General features: G+C 35.4%; 1 protein-coding gene and 2 pseudogenes across 2 annotated transcripts; 1 reads left to right on the top strand and 2 right to left on the bottom strand.

The window, feature by feature from the left end:
• Positions 1-1,292: 1,292 nt before the first annotated feature.
• The window catches only part of LOC143561899 (receptor-like protein EIX2), a 34,592-nt pseudogene continuing 13,983 nt past the window's right edge, over positions 1,293-21,901 (bottom strand).
• Positions 3,163-5,806, top strand: LOC143561911 (heat shock cognate 70 kDa protein 2-like; annotated as a pseudogene). The gene is made up of 2 exons (XR_013140390.1): positions 3,163-3,403; positions 3,906-5,806. The product of XR_013140390.1 is annotated as a heat shock cognate 70 kDa protein 2-like (transcript).
• Positions 6,176-8,585, bottom strand: LOC143561912 (uncharacterized). The gene is made up of 2 exons (XM_077049874.1): positions 8,473-8,585; positions 6,176-7,991 (listed from the first exon to the last, which is right to left on the bottom strand). The coding sequence occupies exon 2, from the start codon at positions 7,950-7,952 to the stop codon at positions 6,384-6,386; it is 1,569 nt and encodes a 522-aa protein (XP_076905989.1). The 5' UTR covers positions 7,953-7,991; positions 8,473-8,585; the 3' UTR covers positions 6,176-6,383.

The raw sequence follows: 21,901 nt of genomic DNA, 5'->3' as shown, positions 1-21,901 counted from the left end.
GTTCAGGCGAAGAGAATATTAGATGGTAAAAACATTTTCAGACGAGGATGATCACGCTGATCGAGAGTCATTAAAGGTAAATGCTTGTTTTTTTTTAAAAATTGGCGTGTTGATACTTCACAACTTGGTAGCATGTGTTCCTGTTGATATCTAGTTGTATTTTCTATTGACTCATTTATTTGCTTTTAAGATATGTATCAGGTGAAACGAGCACACAAACAGTAGATAGGCGAGACGACAGTTCATGTGTATGGCAAGGTGCACACGTCTTCCTTTTTCTCTGATCACATACTCTCCTGATGTGTAGTATGAAAGCATGTATGGTGGGAAATGCCTCACTACCACATGTATCAAAATGCCATTGGATTGATATTGCGTTTTTTTTACGTCAACGAGTACAGTTCCTTAATAATATTTCTTTTATAATTTCTAAGCCCTAACGTTACATGTCTTATACCAGAGTAGAATACTTAATGACCCGCCCCTCTAGATACCCTCAAGATTTCTAAGCCCTAACATACTTAATATATTTTTTTTTTACGGCCGAATTCTCTAAATACCCTCAAGATTTCAGCCAGAGTTCTACTTTTATCTAAGGAAAGCTACTTTTTTACCTAACACACTAATATTTTATTAGAACTCTTGGTGCATTAGATGAAACTATATGTTATAGAGGAGCTTTTTTTTATTTTATTTGAAGAGCAATATATTTTACTAATACATAATATATATTTGTAACTTTTTCTTGTTCTTTTTCTTTTTCCTCAAGCCCGCTTATTAGGCTCCAGGTGGGGCCTATGCGCCTTGACTTCACCTAGCACCTTTGATAACTATGAAGTGTTTAGAACATTATAATATACTTTAAACACATAACTTACAAAAGCTAAACTCATCTTCGCAAATGATGGCATACCACTATGGTAACATTCTAGAGCATGGCATAACATCACTGGGTATGGGTAGGCCTTCTCTAGAAAACAGACTCCATAGCCCATATCTTTGGTCAATTCATTTCCTTTTATCAATGGACCAAGCATATTAATAAAGATATTGGCATGAAAAGATGAACAAGGTTTTGATTTCATGCAAACCCAACATCTAAATTCACGAATAGGCAATAAATGTCATGAATAGACAATTGTGAACTTTCTTATAAAACAGAAAATAACCTACTGATGGACTACCGACCAGAAGTTCTAAAAACACAATGACAATAATCATCCATGGTCACATGGGACTTAAATCATCTGCTTAACCAGTAGGAAACAATTTTGCAATGAATAGAACATACATTACCGTCTAAATTTGGTATGAAGCTTTTGGAAATGCACAACTGTTGTTACATATATCCAATCATGCATGCTATTTAAGGAAGCAAAAAAGAAGTATCTCCACCTGCGGATGAGAAATAAAGCACCACAAAGTCCCAAAAATCCAACAGCAGATCCAACACCCATACCCGTGTAATATGATTTCCGTAACTCGTCTCCCTCATCTTGAACATCTTCCTTTCCATCATCAGTAGCAGGCGGAGGTGGAGGCCCACATCTTTGTGTAAGTGGAAGTCCACAAAGCTGAGGGTTACCAAAGTAGGAGGTATTGTCGAAGCTTTGAAGTTGAGTCCCCGTTGGTATTCTTCCTGACAAGTTATTGTAAGAGAGGTTAAGATAACTTAAACGGTATATATTTGACAAGCTTGACGGAATCTTCCCAGATAACTCATTTCTTGACAAGTCAAGAACATCAAGAGAATTTAATTGACCTATATCTCTCGGGATTTCCCCATGCAATTTGTTGAAGGAAAATTTTAAGGAGACTAACTCTCGAAGATTAGTGATTTCAGAGGGAAGTTTTCCATATAAGTTGTTTGAAATATCGATGCTCTTTAGTAGGTGAAGACCTCTTCCAAATTCACGCTCTGTTCCCTTCCATGCAACCAATGCATTGTCAATGAAAATGGCCTCTTCATTCGGACCACAAGTCGAGTACCGCCCCCCTAGTCCTGTACACAGAATCCTAGCATCGCTTCTGTTCAGCGCATTATATGTAGTTAAGTTGTGTTGTCCAGGGAGAGTTGGCACATAAGTGGAGTAAAAATGGCTCATTATTTCATCTTGAAACTGTTTAGTAGCCATAGCTGTGAAGTTACCAAAGCACCTAGGAATGTTTCCCGATAATCCATTCTTAGACAGATCAAGGAATTGAAGATTTTTTAACAAACATATTGGAAACGGTAAACTGCCATTAAGTCTATTAGACTGTAAAACAAGAACAAGCAGCTCTGAAAGTGTTTCTCCCTTCCATGCTGGAATGTTACCAGACAACTTATTTTCCCCGAGATCTACAAACCTTAGTTTTGTGCAGTTGCTCAAGGACATTGGTATTTCACCAACAAAATTGTTCCTTCGCAAATACAATGCCTGAAGTTGAGAGAAGAATCCCAAAGAAGAAGGAATTTCTCCAGATAGACTGTTATTTGATAAACTAAAAACCACGATTTCTTGGGATTTCTTCAAACAATCAGGCAGACTCCCATATAATACATTGTTGGAGAGGTCAAGGAAGGTCAAAGTTGCGTCAATATGACACAAGAAAGAAAGTGTTCCTGAGAACCTGTTTCAGGAGAGGTTTAATGCTGCAAGTTTAGAAGGTAATAGTGGTATCGTACCTTCCAGTTGGTTGCTACTCAAATCCATTCCAGGATAGCGCTCAAAGTTTGAATTTATATCTGGCAGTGTACCTTTTATCTCATTTGAAGAAAAGTTAAGAAGTTTTAACCCACGTGGTAGGTCCCACAACCACCCAGGGACGCGATCTGATATTCCGTTATTGGAAATATCAAGATATGCAATAACGGTGAAATCCATTAGAGAAAGAACACGTGTCCAAAAACTTAAGCAAGAAACAAGAATCGTCCAGAAGGAACGAGAAAGGAAGGGATATAAAATAAAATCTTGGTCAAAGAGGTCAAGATCTTTCTCATCCGTTGGATTCCAAATTTAGCCGACAATCCGAGGGTCAGAAATCTAAGTAATGAAAATTCTAGAAATATCTTCCACAAACTATAAAAACCCGCCATATATCAACAACCTGCTCATCAGATAGCTAAACATTGCAATAATAATAATATTTTCACATAACACAAACACACACTCATCTTCGTATTATTATTATTATTATTAAGAATTATGGCTGGAAAAGGTGAAGGACCAGCAATTGGAATAGACCTAGGGACGACGTACTCGTGCGTGGGAGTCTGGCAGCACGACCGTGTCGAGATTATCGCTAATGACCAGGGGAATAGAACGACCGCCGTCTTATGTGGCCTTTACGGACACCGAACGTCTCATCGGTGACGCTGCCAAGAACCAGGTGGCCATGAATCCTATCAACACCGTCTTTGGTAAGCTTAATTACCTTCTCTTTCTCTTTCTATACTCTGTTGTTCTTGCTTATTTAATTTACAATCTGCATTGATAATGATATTATGATTACTGATATTAATAACCTAGCTAGGGCATGATTCTGAAGTTATTACAAATCCTATTTTCTGCATTGCTTTTCTCTGTAGTATTTTATATATTCCTGCTCGAATTATTATTATTATTAAACAATAATGCTGAAAATTTGAGGTTAGCTTAGGATACCACGTATATGCCTTAACTCTATAATCCTCTACTGCAACTCTCTTGTTTCCTGCTTTCTCTGTAAGCAGAGACCGACCTTGACTTGAGTCGTTTTTTCAAGCTCGGTTTCGGCTTGTTATTATTTGTTAACTAAATTTACATACGTTTTTATTTATTTTTATGTATTTCTGAGGAAAACTTTAAATGAGTGGCTCAGCTGTATTTACATTTGTTAAATGCTAGATTGTGTACCTAACAAAAGTTTTATTTGAATGGCAGATGCAAAACGGTTAATTGGCAGAAAGTTTAGTGATGCTTCTGTCCAGAGTGACATGAAGTTATGGCCATTCAAGGTCATACCTGGCCCTTCTGACAAACCGGTGATTGTCGTTACTTACAAAGGCGAAGAGAAACAGTTCTCAGCTGAAGAGATTTCCTCAATGGTTCTCATAAAGATGAGGGAGATTGCAGAGGCGTATCTTGGCACCTCAATCAAGAACGCTGTTGTGACTGTTCCTGCTTACTTCAATGACTCTCAAAGGCAAGCTACAAAAGACGCAGGTGCGATTGCAGGCCTCAATGTGATGCGTATTATTAACGAACCTACGGCTGCTGCTATTGCATACGGTCTTGACAAGAAGGCGACTTCTTCTGGAGAGAAAAACGTTCTTATTTTCGATCTTGGTGGTGGTACTTTTGATGTATCACTTCTCACCATTGAAGAGGGTATATTTGAGGTGAAAGCTACTGCTGGTGACACGCACTTGGGTGGTGAGGATTTTGACAACCGGATGGTGAATCACTTTGTTCAAGAATTCAAGAGGAAGAACAAGAAAGACATTAGTGGAAACCCGAGAGCTCTTAGACGCTTGAGAACCGCGTGTGAGAGAGCAAAGAGAACCCTCTCTTCTACTGCCCAAACCACTATCGAGATTGATTCGTTATTCGAGGGTATTGATTTCTACTCAACCATCACACGAGCAAGGTTCGAGGAGCTCAACATGGATCTGTTCAGAAAATGTATGGAGCCTGTGGAGAAGTGTTTGAGAGATGCTAAAATGGATAAAAGCTCGGTTCACGATGTGGTTCTTGTAGGCGGATCCACCAGAATCCCAAAGGTGCAACAGCTGTTGCAAGATTTCTTCAACGGGAAGGAGCTTTGCAAGAGCATTAACCCTGATGAAGCTGTTGCATACGGTGCTGCGGTTCAAGCTGCTATATTGAGTGGTGAAGGTAACCAGAAGGTGCAAGACCTCTTGCTGTTGGATGTCACTCCATTGTCTCTCGGTTTGGAGACTGCAGGTGGAGTGATGACTGTTTTGATCCCGAGAAACACCACGATTCCCACAAAAAAGGAGCAAGTTTTCTCGACCTACTCTGACAATCAACCCGGGGTTTTGATTCAAGTTTATGAAGGGGAGAGAGCAAGAACAAAGGACAATAACTTGTTGGGCAAGTTTGAGTCATCGGGAATTCCCCCTGCGCCACGTGGGGTGCCTCAAATCAATGTGTGCTTTGATATTGACGCCAACGGTATCTTGAACGTGTCGGCTGAAGACAAAGTTGGTGGTCAGAAGAATAAGATTACTATTACTAATGATAAGGGAAGGTTGTCAAAGGAGGACATCGAGAAGATGGTGCAGGAAGCTGAGAAATACAAGGCGGAAGATGAAGAACTTAAGAAGAAAGTGGAGGCAAAGAATGCTCTCGAGAATTATGCTTACAACATGAGGAATACAATTAAAGATGATAAGATTGGTTCAAAGCTTGCGGCTGATGATAAGAAGAAGGTGGAGGATGCTGTTGAGCAGACTATGCAGTGGCTGGACTCGAATCAGCTTGCAGAGGCAGAGGAGTTTGAAGACAAGATGAAGGAGTTGGAGGGTGTTTGTAACCCTATAATAGCTAAAATGTACCAAGGCTCTGGTGGTGTGCCTGATATGGATGCTGGTGGTCCAAGTCCACCTGCTAATGGGAATGGTGCCGGCCCCAAAATTGAAGAAGTTGATTAAGTCTAATTTTGAGAATGTTGTTCTTGGTTGAGACAACGCCTTTTCAGTAATTTTTTTCCTTCTTTTATAAATGTATGGAATGTTATGTTTTTAATGATATAGCATTTTGAAATTACAACCAACCCAATATTTCCATAATGCTGTGCAACACGGCAACCTAGGACATCAAATATTTCCACAATGCCAATAGTTAATAATTTGTTCCATCAGTTTGGCTGGTTTGGACAAAGCTATATCTGAATCACTGATTATACGATAATTACTAGTCGGGTTGAGCAGGCCAAACCGGACCAGTAACTTTTTAAATCATTAGCTATGTTGAAATTTTGAGAAATATGATTCATGACGGTTGTTCATTCCAAAATGAAAAGAATTTTGTTTTTGTGAGATCGAACAACTAAATTCCAAACCGCAAATTCTTGGACCTCAAAGCATTGACTTGCTTCATTCCAAAATTTTTAACCAAAATGGAAAAACAGTTCATTTCGAAACTGCAAAAACCTAAACACAAATAGCATATATATTATAGCAATAACCAATTTTCTTTACTAAACATTTAATAAGGTTCGACAAACAAAGATGCAAAAAAGGAAATCTACAGAATGCAACTTTCCCACCCTTCTGAGTTTCTACTGTTTTCTCTCATGAAGAATGCAAAAATACCCCAATTCTGATAAAAATAAACATGGTAAAAACACAACGAAACTGCTACATTTTCTTCTGTAAACGGCCCATTCACGAATCCTTAAATCAAAGTCTCCGTGAAGTCAACATACGGACGCTGATCACAGGCGCGAAGACAAACACGAACCTCATGTTCTTCCGGTCCTTCCCGATATTTAGGGACCACAATCTCGAGTATGGTCCCACTATCATCACCATAAGCTTCTATGTTAGCATCTTCAGGAATACGTGCAGGCAGAGATATTTCCCTAATAAACTCGCCAGGCGGACAATGCTCGGGTGCAGGATCAGTCAACTTAAAAGTCCTATCTTTTCGTTTCAAAACCGGCATACACCCGGCACTAACACCAAAGATCTTCACAACACCATGAGTAAGAGTGTTTTTCCATGTAACTTTCACCCTATTAAGATCACCACAAGGCAAGCTTACAACAATTAAGAATGATTCGTCATCTTCATAAATTGTCTTAGCGGCTGTCACGGGCCCACATGCGTTCCTCATAACCCATGAAAAATCATTGACCCAATGCGGCTCCACATGATTAACATCAAGAACTCCATCAAAGTTATCGTCATCGTTACCATTCGTGAAGAAATTTTTCTTCCGTTTATTGCTACAACCGACCGTAAGCTCAACCCCATTTAAACTTCCGTTTGACTCACCGACCACATGCTCTGATGCCTGAGTCGAAAGATTCAACCCTGAACCGTTTAACAATCTTTTCGGTTGATTAACGTTCTTGATTACCGGAGGACGTTCGATTTCAAAATCAGTAGTGGGCAGATTCCTCCAAGAACCAAAATCACTCGCATCAAGCGGGATTGAAAAGTTTAAATCCCGTCCCGTTAGCTCCACCCATCGTTTTCTATCTTCCTCATCCAACCCTGATAAATTCGGGGCCCGCACGACTTCAATCCCGTGAACACATTGCGGATTAGAAAGCCCGCGGTACTGTTTTCTTTGCATTCTGTGAGATCTCACAAACCCTTTATCCGCACTGAACGGAAACTGCTTTTCACCTTGACGGGAATGCCCGTTCATGTAACTTCTTAGCTGCATCTTTCCCAACGCATTCTCGGGCTGCTCTTTAAAAACCCACATGTACATATTCTCCATATCATGTTGAACAAGGAAAACATCCAACTTCAAATCTGACTTATCATACATGTTTTCCCGATTCACCTTATTCTTCGATTTCTCGTTTAAAGCCGGTTTGAAGTAGTAATTAAAGAAAAACCAAGCGCCCCACACGCTATCAAGCCGTTTAGCACACTTTTTACCAAGCTTTGTAACATTAATATTCGTTTCCACCTCATAATGTTGCGGACCTAATCCAACCTCCAACATGTCACACGCGTCATGGAACGGTGGAGGGCTCGGTTCTGCTGAAAACGGGAGGTTAATATCAGGCGGTAAGCTAAGAACCACCGCTCGGTTCAGCTCTCGTTCCATCTCATCATGTACCGATATACACGAATCCATGGATAACATTGTTGACAGATGATTATTATTATCCATAGATAAGTTAGTCAGCAAATCTCCATTAAGTTTCTCTTTTGCAGGCATTGTTGTGATCTTATCTTCTTCGGTGGAATCACTCGTCCCACCACAATCAACACTCAACAGCATGAGAAGATATGAAGAACCTCATACAATCATGCCCTTAACCTAAATCAAAGAAATCAATGTACACCTTTCTGTAACACACGTGAACCTGAACACGACCCGCATATTTGTGAGTTGACCAGATCGCAACCCGTTTGACCCGAAAGTTAATAACTTTTTAATCTTTTTCACATATAAATACTCTAAAATTACATTGATTACATAAATTACACTTTTAAAAAATTAAATATAAAATACACTGTTTAAACGGGTCAACCCGAGAACCCGTTGGTTCCACCATATCAATCATGCCCTAAACCTAAAGCAAAGAAATCAATTTACACCTTTCTATACAAAAATTCCTCAAATCACACACAATTCAGCTGAAATAATAAACAATTTCAATAATTTCAACAATTTAAGATGAATTTGGTTCGGAAATCAGACGAATTGATCGAAAAATACAAGCACTTTCATGATAAACAGAACGATATATGAAACCCTAAGCCTAGAAAAGTCAAAATTGAAAAGAAACTGGGGGTACCTGTAAAGATAACGCATTTGATCGACGGGTGCAATTGAAAACAAGATTTGGGGGAATTGGTGATGATAGAGACTTTAAGATTGAGATGTTAACGTAGGAGAACGAGACGATGTGTGTATGTGTGTTGGTTTGGTTTGGTTGTGTGAGGTGGGACCTACACCAAGTTTCATTAAAGGAACATGTGAGTTTAGTTATGCTAAATATTATTTTATTTATATTTATATTTAAGAGTACTGTATATTTGGTATGTGTTAAACCAAACCCGAACCTGATATAGATTGGGTTATGATTGACTTTTAGGTTGGAATAGCTTATGGGATTTTATGAGAGAGATCTAGTAAGAGTAAATGTAAGAACGCACAACTAAAGATGTAAAGGTTGTTATTTCATATCATATCGCATTGTTATATTTAGAGAGCGACTACATCTATCGATCGGTGGCCGGTATAGATGTGCAAGGAACACACACTTTAAAAATCACCAAGCATTTCTCTAATAAATAAGCAACCAGTTGTAAATGAAAACGATCAAGCATGAAATAAAGCAAATAATCAAACATTTGATACGTACGTGACACTTAGTTTGACTTCATTTCCGAATGCAATTGTAATTTGACTCTATTAATAACGACCTTTACGCATATATTAATTTACTTAAAATTCAAATAAAAAGTGCAAAGTAATTTGAGAATATGATAGTTTGTTGTTCAAAGAAAAAAAAATTCAATTCCAGATTTATTAGTTATATATTTACAAAACCTGAAACACAAATACGACTCCAGAATTTCCACGTTTACAATATCAAAATTAACAAAAAAAACCTATACAAACAAATTACAAATCTACATATATACATTCTCAAAAGCCATTCATAAAAAAAGTAAAAGAAAACACATACATTCTTACACGATGGTGCAACGCCCATTTGGATGATCATGACTACGAGTAGTAGAGAACCCATAAAAATCCAGTGGATACCCGTAAACCACTTGTTCTGCCACGGGCATCGCTGGTGCCGACGGTTTTGTGGCTACCCATGCGGGTGCTGGTGCTGGTGCAAACTCGACATCTGCATGATCTATATGTTGAACACCCATATTGCCACTTGGTTCGGGCCTAACAACCAGTGCGGTATCATGGTTGATGAAGTTGATCCTGATTATATTCCAATTTGTAATCTCCACACCATCATTGACCTGGGCCATTCTAAGCATAGCTTGGCCTAACCCTTGAAGATCTAGAGTTTGATTTACGGGTACTTGATTCGATACGATAGAATTAGGGATTTGGTTCGTAGGGACGAGGGCTCGTGATTGAACCAAAACTGATTTCTTAATTTGGCGCTCGAGAGCGTATTTGATTACTTCAGGATTTTCAGCACTCTCGATCGTGACATTACCACTTTCACGATCGAGTTCCAACAACTTAACACCAACTCTACCTAGTGCGATTCTAACTTTTCGTGAACAACCGTCGCAGTTATGAAATCCGATGATATGAAGAATTATTGTCATTTGAAATATAATTTGATTTGACTTGTCTGCTAAGGAAGAGGATCGAACGAGATAATGTAATGAAGAATATGAATGGTGATAATGGTTTATATAGGATGTGTGTTGATTGCGCCATGCATGATACTAATATTAATTAATTACATAACAACATTAGAAAAACAGTGCCTCTACATTTCCTAGAAATTATTTGATGTTTTCTCCCATAACTTTATCTTTGAATTTAGAGGACGTACCTACGTGTAGCGTGCTAGCTTCAATTAACAACATATGTATAGAACCATGACTTTATAGTATTATAACAATAAATTATGACTTTATAGTATTATAACAATAAAAATAGAACCATGATCATTTCCATCACTTTTGATCGGTGCAATTTATACACTGTCTGTTATATATTAAGTACTTTTAGTAAAAATATTGATTTTATACAAACTATATGAGTATATGACTTTGCCTTGTTTTTACATACATATATATATATATATATATATATATATATATATATATATATATATATATAATTTTAAAAAGAAAAATAGCTAAAAAACAACTAAAAAGTATAGTGTTACATTTAGACATTTATAATTGGGAATTACTACACTAAATTAATGATGCTCGATTAATATGTGGATTCATGTTAAATAATAGCATATATGCTAATATTTGGAAGCTGATTCATGTTAATTAATAGCATTAATATAGCATACATGTATTGGGACTTTAGACATTAATATGCTATATTAAATCCAAATCTAAAAGTATTACATGGTACAATTGGGTGGTTTTTTCTTTGACAATAGCACAAATCTATTGACCAGTTATTATTTTTCACTTCAAGAAGGTGTAAGCATAAAATAGAAGATGAAAGAGACTACACTGCGCTAAACCCACGAGTTTACCTACGCGTTTGTAGCCGACCAACGACTATTTGACGACTAAAAACGGCCGTTGGGCCCCATGGCTCATGTTGGTCATTAACTTATTGTATACATGAAGTAGCCGCTAATGTAGTAAATTGTTTATGAGTTGCCACATCTATGTTAATTATATGTATGTTTATATATGCATGAATATACATACATGCATATACACATCTATAAACATACCCCCCCTACACACATACACGTATTACGTGAATTGTTTTTTTATATTTGTCGTTTATATTATGATGAATATAATTTTTGGATTTTAGTTTAATTTATTGTAAAAGAGTTTGTTATATTAATTTAACTACTTGGACCTATTTGAGTCCATTTATATTAGTGAATATTTGTTTATGTTTGTTTTATATATGTTCAATTTTGGATGAACATTGAATGAATTGTTTACTTAATGTTTTTATGTGTTCGTCTGTGTTCAGTTATATTCATTTATGCTTGTTTTTGTTTAAATTTGTTCATATATGTTAGTTTACCTTTGTTCAAATAATAACCTTTAATAGGGATTTGAACAGTAGAGACAATAACTTTTTAAAACGTATAAAAATGAACCACCATTAGCCTTTAAGATTTCATGTGATAAAACAAAAATAACATATTCCAAGTACCATTTTAAATTCATTGTTATGATGTTCGAATCAGAGATTTAGAACTTCGACAGGAAGGCGAGTGACGCCGGGAAACTCTGGTTGTTTCGGTCTTCAAAGGTTAATTATCAACATCAATAAAATCATCATGAAAACTTCATTAAATGGTCAAGTAGACGAATACAAAGATAGCTTCTTTCAGACGTTTCATTGAAAATTGGAGTGCTAATATGAATCAAACAATAAATTTAACATGTATTGATTAATTAGACACCAAAAAAGCAAAATCATGTGGTACCAAACATTTCTGAATAAAAACAGATTAAATAAACTAAATGCCTGAAAGCAGCAATATTCGAGTAAGATAAAGAACGATATTTGTGACATTCGTCAAATTCGGGCCTCGATTTGTTTTCGTGTTGTAAGCTTTCATTTTGTAAAACCGACACAACATTTTTAGAACTTTATTTAAATTATTATACAATAATATTTTAGACCTCGATCATAGATAAAACGATGTTTGTCACATTTTAGGGTCGTTAAGAAAAACATAACGGGTCCAAACTAATTTCCGTAAAGTCGTTACAAATTATAAGAACCTTTAAACTCGTATTTAAACTTGACTGAAACTTGAGGGGCCATTTCTGAAAATATGTTATGCATATATAAACAAAAAAAACCCTAAACCTAACACAAGCAACACCACAGCCTGTCAGCCTCCCTCTTTCTCTTTCATTTTTTCGGCGCCAAATTCCGGCGGCCGGCGCATCTCCGGCGACCACCGACGCACGCCACCACCATCTCCATCTTCTTCCTCTTGTTTTCCGGTGAACACCTCCGACACCACCACTGAACACCACCCCTCCTACCCTCCCTCGCGTTTCCGGCAGCCCTTCCCCTTCCCCTCCGGATCGTATTTCCGGAAACCGGAAAGCCGGCCGCCGTGGTCCCGTGCCCTCCTTCTCCTGCCGTGTTCACCCTTTCTCGCCGTCACTCTTTCTCTCTCTCGCCGCCCTCTCTCTCTCTCTCACTGGCCCTCTCTCTATCTCTCTCTACTCTCTCCGTCGCCCTCTCTCTTCTCTCTTATGTTCCTTCATTTCCGGCGCACCTCAGGTGGCCGGAATCGGCCTCGGGGACTGTGTTTCTTCGTATCCAACGGGTTCGGCTCGGTTCCTTCTCGGTGTAGAACCACCAGCATAAACTCAAATAATAGGTAAATTTATTTTGGGTGTTGGTGTTATTAAATTTTCATATATCGATTATAAGTTTTGAACTTGTTAATAATCAGTTTTATCTTTCGGTCATATTCTTTGAAACGAGTTGGATGAGTTTTGGATTGTTTTGATTTGGGGAAAAGATGAATACCCGAGAAATGGATATGTTATTTTTATGAATTTAAATTTACAATTGTAATCTTGGTTTCATTTTGGGTGGTACGTTAGTTAATAAACTAGAGTTCTCGGATTCGAGTCTCATCCTAGACCGGTTTTGGTGTTATTTTTATACTTAACAAGTTTCGGTTATTATTAGTACTAATATTATTACATAAAAATTGTTATTAGTATTATTATGTTAAACTTACTAATATATGTATTCATTATTAATGTTATTATTATTATTATCATTATTATAAATATTAAAATAGTTATTAATATTATTAAAAGTCATATTATTATTATCTATTAAAAATCATATTTTATCATTAATTACTAGCAATAATGTTAATATAGTTATTTTTGTGAACTCGTTTTGAAATCGAACCAACATCGAGTATGATATCATTAATTACTATAAATATTACTTATTATTATTACTATTTTTATCAACAACACCTTAAGATTTAATACCAAGATTTTATTCTATAACTATTAATATTAGTACTATTAATAATAGTTATTGTTATTATTATTATCTTATATGTCTCATCATCATCATCATCATCATCGTACTCAGTATATCCCACCAATAGCAAAACTATGGTAGGGTCTGAGGAGGATAAGATGTAGGCAGCCTTACCTCTACCTCATAGGGATAGAGAGGCTGCTTCCGGTGAGACCCCCGGCTCGATAGTAGTTTTGCATCAAGCCTTAGACATAAGGCACATAGCACTCAATCATCAGGACACCGGCTGATCGGTGCATGTACCCTTATCTTTCAGCTATCAAAGCCACTACATGATGCCTGATTAACCGTCCGTCACTTTTAACGTTATTTTCATGAGATTAGTAAAATAACGTCAAAATTAGTGCAATTTCACTTTTGCCCACCCGAGGGTTCACACATATATACATCATATGTGCGCACCGCAAGCAGGGCTAATTATCTTATATGTCTATATATATATATAAGTATATATATATATAACACTAGTTTGATCCTCCCGTGTTACGGGAGTTTATTTAGGTTTTTGTTTTTAATCGTTTTGTTATTTTATGATAATTTATTTTATTTTTTAACGTAGTTTGTTTAATTTAATACATATATATTAGTTTGTTATTATATTTTTTTGCGTTTGAGTATTTTCAATTGAGATGTGTAGGTTTTTTAGATTTTTAACGAACAAAAAATACACGAACACGAACATGTTGATTTTTTTTAAATGAACAAACATGAACATAAATATTTGTCTAATGAAAAACGGGACGTTGACGTAGTTGACGATGGCGGGTAGTATCGGAAGTTAACCGGCGATGGAGATGATAGATCAACAACGGAGAACATGTAAAGAAGATAAATTAAATTAGGCTTTGAGGATTAAAGTATTACCAATAAATTAGATCTTATAACCCATTTGTGAGGTATTAGGGTTTGGTAAACCCATAACCCGTGAAAATTATTCTCTGATGATTAAAGGGTTATTTCACGAATAAATGAGATATTATGACTCGTTTAAAGGTTATCCGGGTTTGGTGAGGCTCTTGACCCGCGAAAATTATTGTTTGATTATGAAAGAGTTTCACAAATAAATGAGATGTTATAACCCATTTAAATACTATCTGGGTTTGGTAAGACCCATACCCGCGATTTCGGGTCAAATGCATGAGAAACCTTCATTTAGAAATCAAGCAATCTGGTGGCTCTAGAGAATGGGGGGAACAACCTGAGAGCGACACGTAGGATTTTATGGTGGGTAATTATATAGATAGTTAGATATCTTTTTAGAATTATTATTATCATTACTATCTTATCATTAATAATATTATTATAAACTTTATTATCTATTCATTTTTTTTAAAAAAATCGAACTCTTAAATTAAGCTCGTCTTGTTTCTATTTTTAATATTGGTTTAGTTATTTAAAAGCCCAATAAAATAATATTATTTTATTTTTAAATTGTCAATTAAGTACGAGTCCCTAATCATTAACAAATTAACCGGTAATCCGATTTACAACCGAACCTCATCGTTCAATGTTTCTAATATAGTTTCATTATGGTTTTCAAGTTCATTAATATATATTACATTATTTATTTTTAGCTAAGGTGTTTATCGTTTCAAGTCGGATTCGTTCGTTTTGTTCACAAGCTTTCTATATGTCGATCATTTATTATTTTCCCGATTCGTCAATCGAGGTGAGTACTTTCATACCCCTCTTTCCATCTTTCGTTTTGGGGTGACATTTCATACTTATCAAACAAAATGCTTTATTTACTTGAATCTTAAACCCACAAACGTGATTGTATACATTACTTAAATACTTGCTTGATTTGGTGTTCTATGCTATATGTCTATGTGTTTATCGCTTTCAGTCATGGGGGAGTCTATAAATCCGTGATCTATCTGATATTCTCTTATAGCACAGTTTCGTTAACGTAATGCAATTAACGATATTCTATTAAATCCTGAACCAATGGGTATTCTTTTATGGCAGGTGTCGCTAACGTAATTCTATTAGCGATTTTATCCAATTTATGGCTATTATTTATTGTTTTGTATACAAGTTTTGTGACCTTTTTATTACTATATACTTATATGCTCAAACTTATGAATTCCTCACCAACCTTTGTGTTGACAAACTTTATTTTATGAAATGTTACAGGTTTGACTTTTGTTGACTCAAGTACTTGACGAAAACGTTACCAAGACTATTAGGATATTAGTAAAACGAACAATATAATTGCTACTTGTATTCAACTTGTTTGTGTGGACGAGATGTGTTTATTGATTTTTTGAAATAAAATGAGTTGAATAAATATTGTCATTTTAAATAGTGTCTTGTGTATTTGGGCAATCAGTTGCACCCCGGCATGTTCCGCCGCCTTTGGTCGGGGTGTGACAATATTCGTTCGTTAGTCTTAGAATCCTTAATCATGATGACAAGAGTGTGACATTCGCCAATTGTCAAACTTGAACCTGGCCCGTTTTAAGATTTTGATATATTTCATATATGCATTTGTTAGTGAAAGAACTAGTTTTCATGTTCATTTATGATTTATTTGTGTATGATTCATGTTTATGTGATGTTACAAATCCGATCGCAAACTTCATTTCATGTAAGATATACTCTGATTGCATTTAATCAAAGTCCATGGGTCAAAAGTGTCAAAATCTAAACTTTCTGCCCAGTTTGGTCTGCCACGCATCGCGAAAGATTTCTTCTTCTCCTTTCGTGACATGCGACGATCTTAAGGTTCCGACCCTTCTCTTTTGGGTCGTGACATGTGAATAATCCTTTTAAAGATCTTCGTGACAAGCAACGGATTCAAGCATTCAGCGTGATCCACTTGGGTCGCGTGCTGCGAAATATATGGCCTTAGAGCATTCTCATTCCATTTTTCATCTTCATCTCTATAATTACAATAAAAATATCATCTTTTCTCTTACATTTTCAATTAAATAATAACTTTTTATACTTTTATCATTACCTTTTATCTCTCCTTCACTCACAACCACTTTCAAAAACATTAAAAAATTATAGAGGTGAACGTTTCTTCAAATTTAACCATGATAGTAACATTTTCTCTCTCCTTCTCTCATAACAACTTTTATCCATCTCTAAAAAATGGAGACTCCCCTCACATTATTTGAAGAATGAAATTGGAATGCTCTTAGCCGTTTGAGATTTATCAATGGTTTCATGTACATAAACGTGACTTGATCACAACCATGTAGTCAAACCCAAATGACAGAGGTAGTAGTTCATTAACTTCATTTCAACTCGTTAGGGTGTCTTATGTTCGGGTTTTGGCGTTTCATTGAACAAACTAAATAAAATATTACTTTTTAAACATTTATTATTTTTTTTCATTGCAAACTTGTTGGAGACAAGCCCGATGAACCCCGGGTTCGTGTCCGACCACCGAACTACTCGCTTAGCTATTCCCTTCTTTTATTTGAGAAATCGGATCGTTATTCTAAAACGAGCTGAACACTTTAATCTTGACTACAGATTTTTATAACCATTTCTTGTGTTTAAAAACCAAAACTTAACAAACTAGAACTACAACGACAAATATTATGAATTATTGTGTAATATATATTTTTCATCAAAACCACCAAAACTCTTAAACTATGAATCGAACTCTCGATTTCTTTACTCGCTTTTACATTTCATTCAAACTCTTTATTGAACCAAGAATCCTTTCATTTTCTACGATCACTCGTCAAACTGAACTTTTTCCGTTCATTCACTTAATTTGCTTTCATCATCTCATACACGCTTATTTTATCAAGTGAGTAAACATAACCCTTTACTAATTTTTAACGTTTTAGGGTGTGGCATGTACACATATTATATTACTTATAATTATCACAACTTTTATAACAACTCACGAAATATGACTTTGCTTGTTTTAATGCTTATATAATACATTATAATTATGATACATTCTATATGTTTATAATTTTTGGTTGTGGTGGTTGCTCATACTCACATGCGATGTGTTCACTCTCAATAAGAATGTGCACTTGTTCATTATCAATAATAAATATGTTTACACACTTATTCATTCTCAATAATGGACACGCTTTTTTGTTCTCAGTAACGAACACATTTAGTTACATTTATTTATGTTTGCATTATATATCAAACAACATATGAATTGTGTGACATCCTATATCGGTTGGGAAGGAAAACAAGTCTGCAATATAAGAAACATGTGAGTTTAGTTATGGTAAGTAATTTTTTTTTAATTTAATTAAAAGTGAAGTATATTTGGTATGTTTTCGAGTTTTGGATTGTATCCTTGATTGTAAGTTTGGGATGCGATGAAGATTTTTGATTTGTAACTAAAGAGCTTAAAATAGGTAAATAAATTAGTTGGCGTTGTCTTTGATGAAATGGCCCCAACATTAAGTGACAGCTGGTAATATGGTTTTCTGAGAGAACGTTTAAGTTAAACTCTGAAATAAGTGTGAACTCAGTTAAGACAACATAATCTGGCTTAAAGGAGACAACAACCAACAAGGCTCTCCAAAATTGAATAGTGTGACAACCTATCACACAAGAAAATCGTCGTTTAAAAAAAAAAGTGTCTTTGATGGATGAAGTCGATGATTTTAGAGGTTAACACAAACTTAAGCGGAAGAAGATTGTTATCGTTCTTATTGATGCGACTTACTAGCTTCTTTGAGATTTTATTGCTACAAACCTGAGTTTTATCCTCGCTACAAAGTCTTTGTTCTTGTAGCGCGGTAGGTTGAAACTGAAGTACGAAAACCAACTAAAACATAATCAAAGACTTGAGGAAACTGAAATTTCAAACACTCATCTATTCCAGGTTTATTAGTTTTGTACAACACCAGAAAACACAAACAAAACCACCAGAAACTCAAGTATATACAAGATCAAAACTACCAGGGACAAGACATTTAAAAACATAGTCAAAACAGATACTATATTACATTTGGCTTCAAAAGGCACATGTATATACATCCTCACATAATTCCGCAACACCCATTTGGGTGGTCATGCCCACAACTTTTAGACACTCCAGAATAATAATAACCCCGTGGATACCCATAAACCGCTTGTTCCGCCACGGGCATCATTGGTGCCGACGGTTCTGTGGACAGCCATGGCAGTGATCGTGGCGGTGGTCGTGGAAGCACATGCTCAACATAAGCATCTCTTATTTGAACACCGCCCGGTGGGGTTTCTCTATGGATGAAGTAAATCCTGGTCGTGTTCGTGTCCGTTCGTGTTATCTCCACACCATCCAAGACCTGGACCAGTCCAACAACAACTTGCGCCGCTACCTCTTGAATAGGACTAGGGTTTGGGTTTGCGGGGACGAGCTGTGACAAAACAATGACCGGTTTCTTTAGTCGGAGCTGGAGAGCGTGCCTGATTCTTTCGGGATTTTGATCCGGATTCGCATTAATCGTGACAGTCCCGCTTTCACGATCGAGTTCCACCAATTCAACACCAATTTCATGCAATGCATTTGTAACCTTTAGTGAACAACCATAGCAGTTATGAAACCTGATAATCCGAAGAAAGATCGTCATTTGAAATACAATTTTATATTTCGGCTAAGAAAGGTTATGTGAATCCTTAGTTTAAATAGGATCCATGCATACGTAACAACATTTGAAAATTTGTGTTTCTTCATTTCGGGGAAGTTCGTTGTTCTTTTCTACCTATTTTACTTCATGTCCATAATAACGTGTCGCGTGCTTAAGTTAACAACATATAAAATCATCAGTTATATGATAACAACCTAAGTAATTTATTTAGTGCATATTATAATTCAAATTGGTAGTTGTGTCTATATTTAATCATTCTCATCTCAACTTTTCACAATTAACTAATCAAATCAAATATGATGAAGTTCAGTTAGTCAATAAATTAAATAAGAAATTGAAGAACGGTACGTTGTATTCTTTTAACCGTCAAGCAGCTGCAACTACCACGTAATTAAGTCATGACACTTGAAGTCTTTTTTAATATAGAAATTATGTTAATGACATGTTTGTAATATTTTGATTGGTTTAAATCTAAACTGGCCGGTTAACTATAATACTCCGTATTTAATATGTTTTAAGCTATATTGTTTAATATAATTTAAAACTCAAACTCGTTAGTTTCCAAGAATTTTTTAAATACTTTTCGTAACCATTTTATACATTGAATGTTTATACAAATTTCTATAACATTTTTATACCAACGTCTACCACCCGTCGTCATTCATTGCTACCTACAACAACATCATAACCAACAACCTCCACAACAGTCCCCACCATTTTTCACCTTAAACGTTTCGAAAGATTCATGAAACACTACAAAATAAAGGGCTATCGCCTAGCGCTGTACCTGCCGGCCGATGTTTCATCAATAAAGGCGATTAACAACGAAAAGCTGTTAATAACAATCGTCAGATTTTTGCTAGTGAATTATTTCATATTCGTCACACTACCAACGTACGTAATAACAATGCAATTTTAGTGAGGGAGGATCTTCACCAAAATGATCTCTGTTGCTATTTCGTCTGAAATTACCGCCGAACTACTTAAAAATGAATCTTTATCCGTAATTAACAGTCATAGATGATTACTTTTTATGATAAAAAATAAGAAAATAAGAAAGTGACATATAACCATAATTAGAACATTTTACATATTATTATCTGTCACTATCCTCAAAATTTAACTGAAATTCATGATTATCTAAACTTATCTTTTATATATGAAAAATCTTTAGCATCTCAGTCTCCGTCTCTAATGACTGCAAGAAAATTGATCTGACCAGACCCGACGACCCGATACCAACGACATATATCGCCAAGATAGCACCTCTATATCAAAGACATGTCTTAGGTATAGACGGGCTTGACCAGATTTCATTATGATACCAACCCTATATATACGGGTGTCATGTTGTTGGGATAGGTTTAGCAGGAACTTTGGCACCTCGTGAAAACCTATCCCTGCAAGTTGTCGTACAGCACCATTATTTTTTGTTTTTGATATTCTTTTAATCTCAGTCGTGGGAAAATATATGTCACATAAGTACCCTGTATCGATGACATATTGCAGGGATAAGGTTTATTTATTTTAATTTTATTAGCATTTAAGCAAACAACGTTGTTGTGAACAACCCTATACCAACGACTAGTCGTTGGCCCAACCCTAATTAGAAGACGACCATTAGAGAGACGCTATTTCATTTCACAAATTGCTTTGGGTAATCGGAATGGTTGGGCGGCCATGTTGTAATCCAATCCGTTTTTTTATCCAGTTCATTTTGTGTCCACCCTAAAAGAATTTCTGGATCCGCCTCTGGTCATATGACACCTTAAAGCAATTTGCTGAATAGAAATGGGTAGACTATCTAAAATCATATATATTCTTTTATTAGATTAGGAAGATTATTATTATTATTATTTAGTGATGGGAGCATTTAACAAATAAAATATTGATGTAGATAGTGGTGATTCATATATGGGTATTGTTGCCGTTAAAATTTGTTCATTGGATTTGGCCTGAGCTGAAACAAATATTGTTACGTCTCTTTAAAAAAGAAAAAAGAAAGAAAAAAAAAGAACCTTCTGTATTTATTCCATTATATATAGACTTGGCCGAATTTTGGTGAACGCAAAAGGTAACGCAGATGGGCCAACTGCTGTTTCTACAAAAGGTAGATTGGAAGAAAATTATTTCCATCGGAGCCCAATAATAGAGTCAATTTTATAATGTTTTGACAATTAGCACTATAGTTGGGCCTATTTTTTATATAACTATACTAGCATTTGAATCCGTATATTAAACAGAATTCATCAAACGTAAAAAAATTAATAAAGTCAATTATTTGAAACAAACACACAAAGTTAAAGGTAAAAAGAAATTAAACATATAGTACAAGCAATAAAAAGTCTAATATCTTATATTTAAATTCACATGAAAAACATAGACACGTTAAATATTGCTATGATTATGTTTAGAAAATTAGATTAAAAATTCAAAATTAAATAATCACATTAACTGAAAATTTAATTAAATAGCACAATTAAAACTTTATATAAATGAAGTGAGAAGTTTTGCATAATTCAGATTGAATTCACGAGTACTTAATTATTGTAACAAAATGTTGACTTCTTTAATAAAAAGTAAGGTATACATCAAACATAATTATATTTTAGGTATTAAATTGTTGTAAAGCTATGTCTTGGAACTAGCTTTTGAACCCGTGTATTACACATGATTTGTCAAATGACAAGAATTTAGGTATTTAATCATACGTGATTTAGGAACATATTTTGAATTTGTAGATTAATTTTAATATAATCACACACACTTCAAATGTTACGTATTTAAATTTTACAGTTTCTTAAGATTGACATAATGTTTTAAGATGACATAAAATCTTATTGGTACCTAAACATATTAAAGATATTTTATATGATCGATACGAATGTAAGTTAAATAATGTTATACAAATTGTAAGATTAT

Source organism: Bidens hawaiensis, unplaced genomic scaffold (genome assembly GCF_021521415.1).
Source record: "Bidens hawaiensis isolate Kalapana, Puna unplaced genomic scaffold, B.hawaiensis_p1.1 tig00020885_1, whole genome shotgun sequence".
Taxonomy (NCBI): Eukaryota; Viridiplantae; Streptophyta; class Magnoliopsida; order Asterales; family Asteraceae; genus Bidens; species Bidens hawaiensis.
This window is presented reverse-complemented; position numbering and strand designations above follow the sequence as displayed.